Here is a 17,048-nt window from a genome sequence, read left to right as displayed (position 1 = left end):
TGAACCGGGCTTCCCGGTGTCACCCCCGACGCTGCTGCCAGGCACAGCCGGGTCCTCGACCCTCAGCAGCGGCCTCAACCAGGAGGGGATGGTCCCCTCAGGACCTGCCAAACCCCCTGGGAGGCTCCACCGACGGGAGACGACTTTATTATCTTTTTCTTTTTTTTTTTCAATTAGAGTAAGCTTTAAACCTCTACAGATACCAAGAAAAAACCCCTCTTGTTTATTTATTTATTTATTTTTTTACTATCTCTGACTAACTAAACCCCAGGGATCCCAGAGACTGTGGGTGGACCTGCCCCATCTGCTGGAGACAGAGAAAGACTGAGGGGCTGTGGGTGGCACCTTACTATATGTAGGGAGCCCGTCAAGTTTTGCTCTGTCTCCATCTGCTGGTGCGGAGTCACAACCCAGGTGTCTGGACTGATCCGGGTACGTACAGGGAAACCAAAATCAGAGAAATTTAAACCTAACACCAGACACTAGGCTTTGCACCTCCACCATCTGCTGGAGATAGAAAAATACTGACAGACACTAGGTGGCACCTCAGGGGTATAGGACAGAGTCCGCGAAGTCTTTTTCTGTCTCCATCTGCTGGAGGGGAGGCAAAAGCCAGCTGTCCTAGACTGATCTGGGTACGTACACGGAATGACTACCACTCCCTTCCCCCAGGGTTGGGAGCCAGGAATCATACCCAGGTCCCTGTGCATGATGTCCCCCAAGTGATGTGTTCTAAATCCTTAAAGACTATGAGTGTTTAATTACTATACACAATAAAAAAAAATTCTAATCACCACTTAGCACTTTATATTCATAGCAGATACTTAAGCACTTAACCTGAGCATGTGAGCTATATAAGCAACCTTCTCCACTATTCAGAGAGCAAGAATCAATCCCAGCCCCACCCAGCTAGAACAGGCAGATCCGCAGCACAGGCTACATTACCAGAAGCAAGAGCTCCTGAGAACATACCTGCTGGTGGAATCTGTGGCCGTGGGATGCTGTCCTGGGGCCTGGTCACAGGAACGGCCATGATAACCAAGTCCTGCTTGCGCTCTTGCACCACTGTTGCCTAGAAAGGTAAAATCAGAGGGGAGGGGGACCAGAGGAACAGATGAGAAATAACCTGTGTAATGATCTTCTTACAGACTCAAAGCACTTTTAAATCAAAGCACAATTAGAAACAGTAATAATCACAAGGCAGGTCCGGTTAAAGGGTGAGATGAAGTCAAAAGCCAGAACTTCAAATCCAGAGACAAGAAGATTAAGTGATTTGTCCCCAGAGTCAGATAATGTCCCAGCACTTTTGATCCACAGGATCATGCTTATTCGTCCCCAGTATGATCTGTCTGCCCTGGATGCAGATAATGTTAGCTACTGCTTCATCTCTTGCACTCATCTGGTTGCACCACTTCTCACAGCAGATTTCTCACTCATTACCCCCCCCCCATTTTGGGCATCTTTCCACCAAGGTTCAGCTGTGCAGTGTTTGTGTTGCCCTCTGGTCACTAGTTGCCTGTGACATACAGTCCCCTTACCTGTTTAACCCTTTCGTCCTGTTGAAGTAGCATGGCGGCCTGCTGCTGGGCCAGCTTCATTCTATCCTCTTCTGAAAGGGCAGTAGCTTCCACAGAGGGTAGGCGCAGTGGTGGACCAAGACCTGGAGGAGGAGGGGGACCTACTCCCAAAGGGAAGCTTGGGCCCAATCCAGGGGGAGGGGGAGGAGGTGGTGGTGGAGGAGGCTGCAGAGGCAGCATTCCTAGAGAAGGTGGAGGCAAAGGCATTCCAGGTATCTGCAAAAATAGGTGATGGGTCAATGGGGGAATGAGTGTGAGGTTGTACCAACATTTTACAGAACAGGTATCAGAGAAAAAACCAACCATAAGATCTGCTCTTCCACCTTCAGTCTGCCCAGCTGAAAAGAGCAGGACGGGATTCCTAAATACAGGGGCAATTTTAGGAGACATTTCCAAGGGTAAAAACAGTGCATAACCTGCAGGAATAGGCTTTTTAAAAATTGCCTACTCTATATGTATATAAAAATAACCAAAGTGAGCAAAGGCACTGCCTGAGGCGGGGTGGAAGGTGAGCTTTGTATTTATGCAAATATTTTTGAATTTTCAAAGATATGTACATAATTTTCACTGGAAAAACTATGTGCATTCATTAAGACCTGTGGTAGGCGATCAATAAATTTTAATAAATGAAATGAAATGAAGAACATAAGAAATTGCCATGCTGGGTCAGACCAAGGTCCATCAAGCCCAGCATCCTGTTTCCAACAGAGGCCAAACCAGGCCACAAGAACCTGGCAATATCCCAAACACTAAGAAGATCCCATGCTACTGATGCAATTAATAGCAGTGGCTATTCCCTAAGTAAACTTGATTAATAGCAGTTAATGGACAACTCCTCCAAAAACTTATCCAAACCTTTTTTGAACCCAGCTACACTAACCACATCCTCTGGCAACAAATTCCAGAGTTTAATTGTGCGTTGAATGAAAAAGAATTTTCTCTGATTAGTCTTAAATGTGCTACTTGCTAACTTCATGGAATGCCCCCTAGTCCTTCTATTATCCGAAAGTGTAAATAACCGATTCACATCTACTCGTTCAAGACTCATGAGCTTAAAGACCTCTATCATATCCCCCCTCAGCCGTCTCTTCTCCAAGCTGAACAGCCCTAACCTCTTCAGCCTTTCCTCATAGGGGAGCTGTTCCAACCCCTCTATCATTTTGGTTGCCCTTCTCTGTACCTTCTCCATCGCAACTATATCTTTTTTGAGATGCGGCGACCAGAATTGTGCACAGTATTCAAGGTGCGTGTCACCACTGAGAGATACAGAGGCATTATGACATTTTCTGTTTTATTAACCATTCCCTTTCTAATAATTCCTAACATTGTTTGCTTTTTTTTGACTGCTGCAGCACACTGAGCCGACGTTTTCATAGTATTATCCACTATGATGCCTAGATCTTTTTCCTGGGTGGTAGCTCCTAATATGGAACCTAACATTGTGTAACTACAGCAAGGGTTATTTTTCCCTATATGCAACACCTTGCACTTGTCCACATTAAATTTCATCTGCCATTCTGATGCCCAATCTTCCAGTCTTGCAAGATCCTCCTGTAATGTATCACAATCCTATTGAGATTTAACTACTCTGAAGTTTGATAATCTCACTCGTCGTATTTCTTTCCAGATCATTTATATATATATATATATATATATATATTGAAAAGCACTGGTCCAAGTACAGATCCTTCAGGCATTCCGCTGTTTACCCTTTTCCACTGAGAAAATTGACCATTTAATCCTGTTTCCTGTCTTTTAACTAGTTTGTAATCCACGAAAGGATATCGCCTCCTATCCCATGACTTTTTAGTTTTCGTAGAAGCCTCTCATGAGGGACTTTGTCAAACGCCTTCTGAAAATCTGACTCATTACCCTTGAAAACCATCTCTGGAAGTGGTATCTCCCCAACATCCTCATTAGTAAACACGGAAGCAAAGAATTCATTTAGTCTTTCTGCAATGGCCTCATCTTCCCTAAAAGCCCCTTTAACCCAGTCATCTAACAGTCCCAACTGACTCCCTCACAAGTTTCTTGCTTCGGATATAATTTTAAAAAGTTTTAATTATGAGTTTTTGAGGGAGGTCAAGTGATGTGGTAGCCGGAAGGACGTGTTTTCTTCTGGCTCCAGCCTCGCCCCACCAATCACGTTGCATCGGGCCGCGGAGCATTTGAGCCCAGCGATTTTAACAGCAGCAGGGGATAGAGTACACGTCGGGGGTGCAGAATCAGGGGAAATCGTGGACCCTTTTGCCCTCAAAATGCACGAAAAAAGAGAAAGAAAAAGTGTCCGCTCCCGAAAACAAAATGGCAGCCGCAACGGAGGGCGAGTCTCCCTCCCCCCTCGCCCCACTCACGATTGCCGAGATTAAAGTCGCAGTCCGAGAGGCACTGGAGGAGAAGTTGTCCCTAATCACTGCTCAGCTGGGGGAGGTGAGGGACTCGTTGGCAGGCTGCCCCCCCCCGCCCCCGCTTAGAAACAGCAGAAGCCAGGATATCGGGGCTGGAGGATGCTGTGGAGGTGGCACAAAGTAAAATGGCGGCTGGAGACAAAAATATTCAGGCCTTGCAGATGAAAGTCGAAGAGCTGGGAAAATAGAGCGCGCCGCGATAACTTAAGATTCCTGGGGTTTCCAGAAGCGGTAGAAGAGCACTCTCTGTGTTCCCTCCTGGAGACCTGGCTCCCAGAAGTGCTTGCACTGCCTCATCTGCAGGGTAAGCTGGTAGTGGAGCGGGCACACAGACTAGGGGCACGTGCGTCGTCGTCAGGACGCCCCAGATTAGTCATTGCAAAAATATTAAATTCCGCTCATAAGGCAGAGCTCTGGCGGGCATCAAGATCAAAGCGGGAGCTGCAATACCAATCTCATCCCATCAGAATATTTCAGGATTTCTCAGCTTCAGTATCGGAAGCCAGGCAGGGTTTTTCTCACCCATGTGCTCTAACCTGCATAATCGTGGTATTAAGTTTGCATTCTTGTTCCCAGCTCGCTTGAGGATCTGGCATCAAGACCAGGTCCATACCTTTGACACGGTGGAGACAGCACGGAACTTTGTGGACTCGCTTTACCCATGATTTTTCTCTCTCTCTCATTCTTTTATGCTTTTAAGCTCCCTCGGCGGTCTGGCCTGGATCACTGTGTGGGTCAGGCATGAGGAAAGAGGGGGGTTCTGGCCAGCGAATCCATGATACCTGGATGGTCTCCACAGAACAATGCCTTCTGCTCATGGAGTTCTCAATTATAAGCATTAGCTGGGTTGTTTTTTTTTTTTTTTTTTATTATTTCTAACAACTTTTTTTCTGAACTCACACTAATATTGGTACGGGGGTGGGGAATTCCTTTTGCAGCATAATATCTGGACTCTGGATATATAAGAGCAGGCTCATTGAACTTTTGATGATATCCTTTAACGCTTCGGAGGAGTAATTTTTTTTTGGAACAGATCCAAGAGAAAGTGGGAATATTTGCAGTTTTTTTTTTGTTTTTAGGATTGATCCAGTTCGGTTGGCAGGCACGGCATAGCCCAGTGGACTGAGACTTAAACCAAGAGCGTGCCATTTGTGTTTCACTTCCATGCATGTTTTCCCAAGAATTTGCATCTTCCTTGGCTGTGGAGTGGGGGTTTTTGTTTTGGTTTTTTTTTTTTTTTAACTGAGAACTGGATTCCAGAAGGGACATACCTGTATATAAACCCTGAAATATTAACTCCTATGACTGCATTTGAGAGTTCCTGCAGCGGGGGGCGGGTGCCGCAGACCTCTGAGGAGATAGCCTTTCAGAGCGTGTCTGGAGACAATATGAGAGACCTATAGTTGTTTGTGTTTTTTTACGGCCTTATTAGTGGGGCCTGGTTAAGTAATGCTGGTTTTTTGTTTTTCTCTATATGGTTGCCATTGGTTGTTAACATTGCAGGGAACTTGTGGGATAAATGGGAACGGGGGGTTAGGCTGGGGGTTTTATTGGGGGTTTTATTCTAGAGGGGTTTCAGCTTGGAAGGTTTGCAGTAGGGTAAAGTGATATAGGCTATAGGTTTCGGGAATTTTATTCGGCATTATACACATCTGGTGGAGGGTCAGATGAGGCTAGTGCTGCGTATTACTCCAAACTGCCCCTTCCTTCTTTGACATTGGCCCAAACGGGAGATACTTAATCAACCCATAGAAGCAGAGGAGGTGGTTAAGGTGATACAGGGTTTGCCTAAATTCAAGGCACCAGGCCCGGATAGTTACACGGCGGAATTTTTTAAAACAGTAGTAGATCAAGTAGCAAAGCCCTTGACAGCGAACTACACTGAACTGATTAAGGGTGGTTCCTTTCCCCCGAACGAAAATTTAGCAGTAATTACTTTAATACCTAAAGCGGGGAAGGACCCTTTGTGGCCGGAATCGTATCGTCCGATATCATTGCTAAATGTAGACCATAAAATATTGGCCAAAATCTTGGCGGAGCGTTTGGCTACTATCTTACCAACCCTAGTGGGTGATCAAGTAGGGTTTGTTTGACAAAGGTATGCTCTGGCGAATATCCGTCGAGTATTGATTGCTCAGACTATCTGTCGGCAGCTGGATCAACCTCATTTAGTTATCAGTTTTGACGCAGAAAAAGCGTTTGATAGAGTAGAGTGGCGATATTTATTTTTTATATTGGGGAAAATGGGGTTCGATGGTTTTTTTCTTCAAGCGGTGAGGTTATTATATAGGGATCCACGTGCGATTATATGGGCGAATGGAGCACAGTTGCAGCCCTTTATGGTGACAAGAGGTACTAGGCAGGGTTGCTCACTATCCCCATTATTATTTATTTTACAATTGGAACCACTCTTATTAGCTATTCATCAGAATCGTATCATAAGAGGGATGCAGTTTGGGTCTCGCATATTTAAAGGAGTGGCCTTTGCCGACGATCTGCTGGTTTTTATTACTGATCCCTTGAACTCCCTACCTCCTTTATTGACTATAATAGAGGAATTTGGTCGGTTTTCGGGCCTTCATCTGAATGAGTCTAAATCCTTGGTTTTAGCTTACCCGCACACTCTTATAGCTACTTGGCCTGGATCTTTCCCCTTGCAATGGGCTGGAGATTCTATATCCTATTTGGGAGTTACATTGCCCGATGATCCTGAATGTGTATATCAGGCTAATATACCCCAGAAGCTACGGACTACCATAGATAGGTTGGCGACCTGGAGTAGATTGCCTCTTTCCTTGGTGGGCCGGGTAAATCTGTTTAAAATGACTATTCTAACCCGCTGGCTTTATCTTCTCCAAAATCTCCCGTTGGTGTTAAAGAATACAGATATTCGGCGGTTAGATAGCGCAATTCGGAAGTTTCTCTGGAGAGGGGGGAAAGCGCGTATCCCATTAACCTGGTTGAGGTTGCGGTGGGGCAAGGGAGGATTGGGAGTCCCAGACTTAGTTGTCTATAATATGGCTTGTAATTTAAGGTTGGTCCGAGATTGGATCATGGCTACCTCTGTCCATGCCCCGTTCTATGCAGATGCCGCTTTGACATTTCCAGTAGCGCCAGCCTATGTTATTCAATCTTTGGCAGCACCCCTTCCGTCATTTCTGACAAAGACAGTTTTGATACGCCCACTGAGACAGACTTGGCGACGATTGATGAAGTAATTAAGATTACCTGCTCGGTGTGCTATTTCCTCCCAATAGTGGGGAATCTAGATTTCACTCCAGGTACTCACTCTTCACCTTTTAGGAGATGGGAAGATAGAGGTCTTACACACTTGGGACACTTGTGGACAACTACAGGGGATATCATTTATTTTAAGGATTTCCAAGCTAATTACGGATTTGGCATCACACATGCTTTTCCATTCATTCAAATCACACACTATTTACGAGCAATTCCTGCCACTTACAGGGATCCCTCAGTGTGCCATGCTTTAGATGATATATTTGGTTTTGCGAAAGCACGGGCCCCGTCTCTCTCTCAGTACTATAAAAAATTACAAAAAAGCACGGAAATGAATGTATGCATAACATTGGAAACTCGTTGGAATAAGGACGGGGACTTTGTTCTTACCCAGGCTATTTTACAGACTTGCTTTCGACGTATAACCAGGATCTCAAACAACATGTATTATAGAGAGCTGCAATATAGATTTTTAAGTAGGGCTTATGTGTCACCACAGGCTGCTTTTCAACAAACTATAGCGTCCTCTTCTGACTGCCCCCGTTGCGGGAGTCATCGGGGGACTTTATCCCATGTTTTTTGGACGTGTCCGGTTATACAACGCTTTTGGCGCAAAGTAGCCGGCTATGTGGCAGAATTGCTGGATGTTGTAATCCCCATTACCCCTTTGTGGTTGTTGTTTGGGTGTATATCGCCGATTCGCATCCGCGATCCTGGTTCACGCATGCTCCTGCATAAAGCAAGTCTGGTGGGGAAGAGAGTGATTCTTTCAGTCTGGAGGTCTCCTGACAATCCATCATTTTGGGCCTGGAGGAATCTTTTTCACGAATTGATGACTATGGAAGCCTTGGCCTCCCAGAAGTCGCCTCGCAGTAGACAGCGTTTTTTGAAGGTGTGGCAAAATTACCTACAGTCTCTAACACATCGGGCACGTAGCCTTGTAGTTAATGATTAGCTTATCTAAGTTGACGCTTCTTTGGGGGGAATTATAAAACTCTGTGTGGGGCTGGGGGGGGGGGGGGGGGGGAGGGGGAAGTTTTTCTTTTGGGTTGTTGAATCAATGTATTGATAATCTGAGGAGGGACCAGAGTCAACCCCTCCTCAGTGTTGTATTTCTATGACATAAACCTAATAAAATCGTTTAACCATAATTATGAGTTTTTGCTTCTATGGCTAACTTAATTTCAAATTCTCTCTTTGCCGGTCTTATAAATGTTTTACACTTAATTTGACAATGCTTATGTTTTATCCTATTTTCTTCAGATGGATCCTTCTTCCAATTTTTGAAGGATTTGTTTTGGCTAAAATAGCCTCTTTCATCTCACCTTTTAACCATGCCGGTAATAGTTTTGTCTTCCTGCCACCTTTCTTAATGCGTGGAATACATCTGGACTGCCTGTCTAGGATTGTATTTTCAAGCAATGTCCATGCCTGTTGAACACTTAACCTTTGCAGCTGCACATTTCAGTTTTTTTCTAACTATTTTCCTCATTTTATCAAAGTTTCCCTTTTGAAAATTTAGTATTAGAGCTGTAGATTTACTCATTGTCCCCCTTCCAGTTATTAGTTTAAATTTATTTATTTATTTAGGGAAGTTTATATAATGAGGTATTGCAAGCTGCCTTCACTCCGGTTTACATTTTAAACAACTTATTACAGGTGAAACAATATAACTGAGAACATTAGCGCACAACATTCTTCTATGTACAGTCAAATTGAAAAGGGAATATATTATCAAAACATCTATTGATAACAGGTATTGTACAAACAGGGACTACTTGTGTGAAACGGTGTACAGACATGGATTCAGCGAGTACGGGAGCACGAGTTGCGAATAAACTTGCATGCGACCTCGGGTCGCGGTGTGTAGGCGGTCAGCTTAGCCAACACCAGCTGTGAATGATTGTCTGAAAAGCCAGGTCTTGAGCTCCTTTTTGAATGATTTGGAGTCACTGATTGTATTTAGGTAGTCTGGTAGGGAATTCTATGCTTTCGGTCCTGCAATGGAGAAGGCTCTGTTCCTAGTGTTGGAGAGCTTAGCTGAAGGGAGAGGGGGTATTGCTAGGTGTAGTTTGCTGGTTGTTCTTGTTGTTCGTTGTGGTTTGTGTATCTGGATCATGTTATCAAGAGCGTTGTTTTCTGTTCTATAAATGGCATTGTGTAGGATAGTTAAAGTCTTGAACTTGATTCTTTGTTCGACTGGAAGCCAGTGTAGACTTCTCAGAACCGGGAAGATGTGGTCCGTTTTTTTTCTTGCCGGTTAGGACTCTGGCTGCAGCATTCTGCAAGAGTTGAAGAGATTTTAAGGCTGATTTGGGAAGACCAATCAGGAGCGAGTTACAGTAATCGATACTGTTGAAAATAAGTGATTGCAGGACGGTTCTGAATTTTTGTTGGTGTAGGAGCGGTTTTAGATGTTTCAGTATCTGTAATTTGTAAAATCCTTCTTTAGTTTTTGTTGCGATGTTCTTTTTGTGGTTTAGTTCGTTGTCGATCCAGATACCGAGGTCTTTAGTATTGTTCTTCAGTTGGATGTTAGTGTTGTCGATGAGTAAGGGCGGCAGTGGGGTAATTTGGCCAGTGTTTCTTTCAATGAGGATGCACTCAGTTTTGGTCATGTTGAGGCATAGTTTTAGGTGGTTCAGCATGTTTCTGATTGCGATGAGGTGGTTGGATGTTAGACTCAGTGCGTCTTCCATTGTTGAGGTTATTGGAATGAGAAGTTGAATGTCGTTGGCGTATATATAGTATGTAACGCCTAGACTTGAGATAAGTTGGCAGAGTGGGAGTAGATAGATATTAAAGAGGATGGCCGAGAGGGCGGACCCTTGAGGAACCCCAGTTTCAAGGGGGAGGGGATCAGAGGAGCTGTTGTTAAAGGTTACTTTGAAGAACCTGTCTTTTAGGTATGAGGTGAACCAGTCGAGAGTTTTTCCTGACAGACCTATGTTTGCAAGTCTGGATATCAGGCTTTTGTGGTCTACGGTGTCAAAAGCCGCGGAGAGATCTAGTAGAATTAGTAGGTGGCTAAGTTTATTGTCAAATCCTCTTATTATTTTGTTTGATAAATTTAGTAGCAGGGTTTCAGTACTGCGATTTTTTCTGAAACCATGCTGAGAAGGGTGTAGTATTTTGTTGCTTTCCAGGTGTTCATTCAGCTGTGTCAGTGCAGCTTTCTCTATCATTTTTCCAAGAAGGGGAAGGTTCGAGATAGGACGGTAATTATTCAGATCGACTGGGTCTAGGTTCTTGTTTTTAGAATTGGAGTGATTGTTGCAATTTTTAGTTTAGTAGGTAGTTCACCTTCTTCAAATGATTTGTTAATAATTGCTGCGATGGTGGGGGCAATTATATGAGCCATTTCCTTTAATTCGCGGGTTGGGATGATATCAAGATCATGACGAGCTGGGATCTTCCTTAGCATTTTTTCAGCTTCAATATTTGTGATAAGATCGAAATTCAACCAAGGTGTTATCTTTGTTGTGTCTCGAAGTTCTACTGTGTTTGCGGAATTGTTGAAGGTGCCAGTGATTTTGTTTATGTTATTTTTAAAGAAAATGGCAAGGTCTTGGCTTAAATTGTTTGAATCAGATTTGGGGGTGTTATTCTCATCTATGAGGTCTCTTACAATGTTGAAGAGGGAGTTGGAGTTGTTTGTTGAGTTTTTTATCTTTTGACTGTAGTAGTCGCGTTTGGTGTTCAGGATCATCTTTTTATAGGTGGCGAGTTGTGTGTGGTATCTTTGAAGGGATCCTGGGCAATTGGATTTTCGCCATTCTTTTTCTAATTTCCTAAGGTTGGATTTCATTGATCTAAGGTGGGAGTTGAACCATGGGTTGTTCTTTCCTTGGTAATTTTTTACCAGTTTCGATTTCACGGGGTTTATTTTATTTGCGGTTTGTTCAGTCAGGTGGAACCAGGATTGGGTGGCTGTGTTAATATTGGAGAGGTCAAGATTCGCTAGTTGTTTACCTAGTTCTTGTTGGAGTAAGTTGGGTTGGAAGGGGGGTCTGTAATTGAAAGATAGCGGTTCATTATTTTTAGTGATGCAGTTGGTTGTTACTAGTGTCTTGCATTGTAATAGGTGGTGATCAGACCAAGGGACAGGTTTGGATGATATTGATGTGTCTGAGAAGAAGTGGTTGGTGAAAATCAGGTCCAAGGTGTGGCCTGCTTTGTGGGTGGGTTTGTTCACTAGTTGGGTTAGGTTTAGGCTGGAGAGCATGTCGAGCAGGGTTTGACAATTTTGTGATCTGGAGTTATCGTTGGTGTGGAGGTTGAAGTTGCCGAGAATAGTCTGTTTTTTCATACTAATGTTAGTTATTAAAAATTCTAAGAGTGGGGAGATTTCGCTGTCTAGAAGTTTAGGTGGGCAATAAACTAGGCATATCTGTAGGAATTCAGAGTCAAATAGAGCAATTTCATATTTCTTAGGAAGGTTATGCTGGATCAGTTTCATAGAGAGATGTTTTTTTATGAGGAGGAGTAGCCCTCCTCCTCATCGGGACTTGCGTGGGATTGAAAATAGGTCATAGTTATTGTTGGTGAGATGGTTCGTCAGCACTTGGTCAGTATTTTTGAACCAGGTTTCTGTTATGGCGATGAAGTCCGGGTTCTTTTCTTGGATTATGTCTGATATTAGCATGAATTTTTTTGTTAGTGATTGAGCGTTAATCAGAAAGAAGATGAGATAAAATAGGTTTTTGATGTGCTTCATGAGTGGGATGTTGATTAGGTGTCTGTTTTTGAGATTGTTCTGAAGAAATTTGGTGGGGGTTGAAGTCATTTTTATGTCGTTAGTTGAGTCTTGAAGTGCTCAAGTGTCTCTCTGGACTATGTGTCGTGGATTGAGTGTGATAGAGATCAAGAGTATGTATGTAGGAGGCAGGAGGATGATTGGGTGTTCTGGGATGTTGGGAGGGTCCTTGCAGGTGTCTGTCCAGCATCAGGAGGGTCCTTGTAGGTGTCTGCCCAGTGTCAGGGGAGGTAGAGCTGGATTCGGTTGGGATCCAAAAGAGCGTAGTTTCTTGTTGTGTCTGGAGTTTTAAATGAGAGCTGTCAGAGTTCTGAGTGAGTGGCTGGGTGAGATGGGAGATAGTTGGGTGAGATAGTTACTGGAAGAAGCGGGAATGACTGATGTTGTCCTTAGGATGAGTGCTTGATGATTTTAAGGTAGGCTGATGAGATGATGATGAGTGTTGAATGGGAGCGGATGGCTGAAGAAATGATGAGTTCTGGATGAGATCAAGGATGATTGATGTGGTGATGTCGCTTGGATGAGTGTTTGTGAGGTGGGTTGAGTTATGGATGAAGATATGATGAGTGCTGGCTGTAGCTAGGTTGAGTGCTGGATGAGGTCATTCAGAGTGCTGGGTGCTGGTTGATTATGGGGAGGGTGATGGATGAAGTTGAAATGATTGCAGGATGCAGCTGTGGTGAGTGATGGATGGCGGGCAGTCAGTGGTCAGACTGAGGTGCTGGATGTTTCAGGATGAATGAGGGATTAGCTCTGGATATGGCTGGATGGTAACAGGATGGATTTTTTTTTTTCTTTCAGAAGGTTTTTATTGAAATGAGGTACAGAAATTACATATCCAAAAAGTCAAGATACAGAACACAAACCAAACGCTAGATACGCCATTGCAAATGGATAGCATAAAACATGAACAACCTCATAAATGGTTACAGAAATGAAACATGTGTTAGAACCTATCCCCCCCCCCGTCAGCTGGTAATTCAAGAAAAAGAGACACACTGTTACACTGAGGCTTCAACAAAAGAGACCCACAAACGTGGGAAAAAATAAAGAAAAACGAAAAACAAGGATAAGCAAAGCGGTTCTGCCGAATGTCAGCAATACAGGCAACTAATCAGAGTACACATATCATAAGAGTAAGAATGCTCTTGGTTCCTTCCCCCTAGAAGACCGGGAAGTCGACAGTCAAATGAAACAGGAATCACCATTCTAGGATCACTAATTTGGGGTTCTACAAGCACAGGGACTATAGCACCAAATCCAAGGTGGGTACAAGTATACAAAAATCCGTCGTCACTGGTCTCTATATGTGAATGGGGGAAGAATGCGATGATTATCCTTGGGACGCAAGCCAGTCGTGATAGGGAGCCCATATTTTTGTAAAAGCCCCCAAGCGGTCATGATGCACAGCTGTGAGCCTAGCCAATTGGTAGTATTTATGTAACCTAGCTTGCACCTGGGCAAGACTAGGTACAGCTCTCTGCTTCCAGTGTAATGCAATTTCTGTGCGAGCCGCAATAAAAACCTGTTGGGCAATTCTCTGTTTGTCATTATTAAGATCTGCAATATACAAGGATAGTAGGGTATACCAGGGGGTAGCCTGGATTTCCGCACCCAGAACAGCGGAGACCCAAGCTACAACATTTAGCCAAAACGGGGCTACGAGAGTGCAGCTCCACCATATGTGATAGTAAGTGCCAGTCTCTCCGCAGCCTCGCCAACACAACTCAGAAAAGGCCGAGTGGAAACGGTGCAAGCGTACGGGAGTATAATGCCAGCGATACAGCATTTTATAGCAATTTTCCTGGATACCTGCCGAAATAGAGCACTTGTACGCATTGGTGAAGATATCATCCCACTCTTCCTCCGAGAGGGACCGTTGAAAGTCAGAGTCCCACGCTTTCTGCTGCAGAAAGGGGCTGAGCCGCCTTCCATTTAATAACGCATAAGTTTTAGATATCACCCCTCGCATATGATGAGCATTCATACAATAAGATTCAAAAAGAGAGCCCTCCAATTTAAGAGTGCCCAAGCGGAGCAGCCGATGAAGGGCATGATATATCTGTGCATATAAAAAGAAATCAATGGAAAGGGGCTCATAAAGGCGGCCTAAATCCTCCCTGGACAATATAGCCCCCTGTACCTGCACCTGTTCTATACGGATAAGGCCTGCCCTGCGCCACTCACAAGTCCCCTGCGAGTGAGCCACACGGGACATTAAGGAATTGGTGAAAAGGTGTGTCAGTAGCATAAAATCCGCTGTCCCAACTAATCTATGCTTCCATTGCGCCCACACCTGAACCGTAGTCCCCAATGCAGTAGGAAAATACAAAAAGGGAGCCCAGGTGCTTCGAGGCTGCCAGGGTAACGCGGATAATGGCATATCTCCGACCAGGGATTGTTCCAGGAGAATCCACTGAGGTACCTCCTGCGTTCTATGGAGAGCAACCAGGGCTCTTAACTGTGCCGCGGTGTAATACCAACTAAGGTTGGGAACACTTAACCCGCTCCTGTCCTTTGGTAAGTATAGAGTAGCGCGCGCTACTCGCGGTGGGCGCTTGCGCCAAATAAACCCAAAAATAATGCGTTGCCAGAGGTTGAGGACCGCCGTCTTGATATAAATAGGGATGGTGGTGAAAAAGTAGAGAAAACGGGGCAAGACATTCATTTTAATAATGGCAATTCGCCCCAGCCACGAATGGGTATGTCGACTCCACTTATCTAAGTCTGTCTTTAAGGTCTTAACAAGCGGGGTATAATTTAGGTGAAATAATTGGTCGGACCTATGCCCGATACGCACTCCCAAGTATTTTATCGCACCCTTAGCCCACTTAAAAGGAAACTGGCCCTGCAACCGCCTCACTTCATCCTCGGTTAGAGTGAGATTAAGAATCTCAGATTTATCATAATTGACCTTGAGTCCAGATACTTTGGTGAACTGCACCAGTTCCTGCATAACCCCGGAGAGGGATTGGGACGGGTCAGTAAGAGTAAACATCACGTCATCCGCAAATAACGAAATTTTGAAATGATGTTCACCCGCACGGACTCCAGCAACTGCAGCGGAACTCCTAACTCTAGTGGTAAAAGGCTCTAAAAACAGCGCAAAAAGTAAAGGGGAAAGCGGACACCCCTGTCTGGTACCCCGGCATATATCAAAAGGGGCCCCATATGTTCCATTGACTTTAACCCGGGCCTGCGGATGGTCATAAAGTTTGGCAATCCACTTAATAAAATTGCTACCAAAGCCCATTCGAGAAAGGGTATGGAATAAAAAGGGCCAGTGGACTAGATCAAACGCCTTTTCGGCATCCAAGGAGAGAAGAACAGCAGGAACTTTAGAGTTAGAAACATAGTCAACAAGGTCAACAATGCGCCTGACATTATCAGCCGCTAAGCGGCCAGGTACAAATCCGACCTGATCGGAGTGAACAAGTTTAGTCAAGACTCCATTGAGTCGAGCAGCTAAAATCCGGGCAAGTAATTTCAGATCAATATTGATCAAAGAAATAGGTCGATAGGACCCACATTGTGTGCTGTCCCGCCCCGGCTTGGCTATAACCGAGATGCCAGCGGTGTTACTATCTTGAGCTATATGTCCCTCAGTACGTAGGAAATTGAACATATCAGTGAGTGGCTCAACAAGGACCGTAGCCAAATTGCGATAGTACGAGCCCGTAAACCCGTCAAGGCCTGGGGCCTTGCCAGGCTTCAAGCCCTTGATTGCCTCTAACACTTCATGCGGTTCTATAGGCCGGTCCAGAGAGTCCCGTTGGGCTTGAGTTAGGGTAGACAGAGACACAGAGTTCAGGTACGAGGCAATATCGTCCTCCAAAATACCCGGGGCCCCCGAATAGAGCTGAGCATAAAACTCCGTGAAGCAGTCACGAATTTCTGCAGAGGTTGTGACAATAGAGCCCTGGGTGTTGCAAATCTTTGCGACAAGGGTTTGGGCCCTGGCAGCTTTAAGCTTCTGAGCTAAATATCGTCCGGCTTTATTACCCCCTTCAAAAAATTGCTGCTTCAACATAAGCAAGTGGTGACTAATGGCCGTATCCTCAAGGGCCCTCAAAACATCCTTAGCTCTGAGTATTTTATTATAGGTGGAGTTAGAGCCATCAATGATATGCAGTTGAGTGAGTGTAGCAATCTCGGACTGAAGACGAGAGCGTTCTTTCTCCCGCTCCCTATTACAGTGAACAGCCCTAGCAATAAACCACCCCCGAAGCACAGCCTTAGAACAATCCCACACTGTGGTAGGTCGTGAAGCGTCCTTGGTATTGTTGCTAAAATACTCCCTAAGATGATCAGCAGTACGAGCGAGGAAGTCCTTATCCTTTAACAAGCTGTCATTTAGACGCCAAGGTTTAAACCCTCTATCCCGGTCACCCAGGCGTGCAGTAAGCCATACCGGCTCATGATCGGACCATGTAATGGGTTCTATACCAGCCCCTGAGACAGCATTCTGCAAGTGGGACGATATAAATAAATAGTCAATACGGGAGTATGTACCGTGCGGAGAGGAGTAGAAGGTGTATGACCGAGAGCGAGGGAATCGTTGTCTCCATATATCCACCAAACTCCAGCGCTCTAGGAAGGAACTCCACTCCTTCCGCATCCCAGGAGGGGCTACCGTCTGAGCAGTACTGTCCACGGACGGGTCATATATAGCATTGAAGTCCCCACCTAACACCAGATCGCCCTCGCCATAAGATAAGAGCAACTGGTCTATGGCGTGGAGAAAGGTGACTTGGGAAGTATTCGGAAAATAGACATTCAGTAGGGTAATGACGCTAGATCCCACCCTCAATTTGAGAAGTAAATATCGGCCGCGGTTGTCAAGATATTTATCCAGAACCTCATGAGTTAAGGAATTAGAGACAAGGACTCCCACGCCGGCATAGCGGGACGATTTGGTACTGGCCGCCCAGTGAGACTGAGCATAGGACGGGAAAATCAGAAGTTTTTCATGGTGCTTGCGCACATGAGTTTCCTGTATAAAGCCAATAGTGGCCCCCAGACTCTGCAGTTCCCTCTTCAGTAAGAGACGCTTACGGGGTGTGTTGA

The 17,048-nt window shown here is 44.9% G+C and overlaps 1 protein-coding gene across 1 annotated transcript in view; it reads right to left on the bottom strand.

Annotated features, from left to right (window-relative positions):
• SF3B2 (splicing factor 3b subunit 2) overlaps positions 1 to 17,048 on the bottom strand; it is a 329,817-nt gene that overhangs the window by 261,498 nt on the left and 51,271 nt on the right. Inside the window, exons 4-5 of the mRNA XM_029614631.1 lie at positions 1,539 to 1,793; positions 973 to 1,072 (exon numbers count right to left, since the gene is read on the bottom strand). Coding sequence (XP_029470491.1) covers positions 973 to 1,072; positions 1,539 to 1,793 — 355 coding nt within the window. The remainder of the gene's footprint in view (positions 1 to 972; positions 1,073 to 1,538; positions 1,794 to 17,048) is intronic.

The sequence above is a fragment of the Rhinatrema bivittatum genome, chromosome 8, assembly GCF_901001135.1.
Source record: "Rhinatrema bivittatum chromosome 8, aRhiBiv1.1, whole genome shotgun sequence".
NCBI lineage: Eukaryota > Metazoa > Chordata > Amphibia > Gymnophiona > Rhinatrematidae > Rhinatrema > Rhinatrema bivittatum.
The sequence above is the reverse complement of the archived record's forward strand: the minus strand, read 5'-3'. Positions and strand labels throughout refer to the sequence as shown.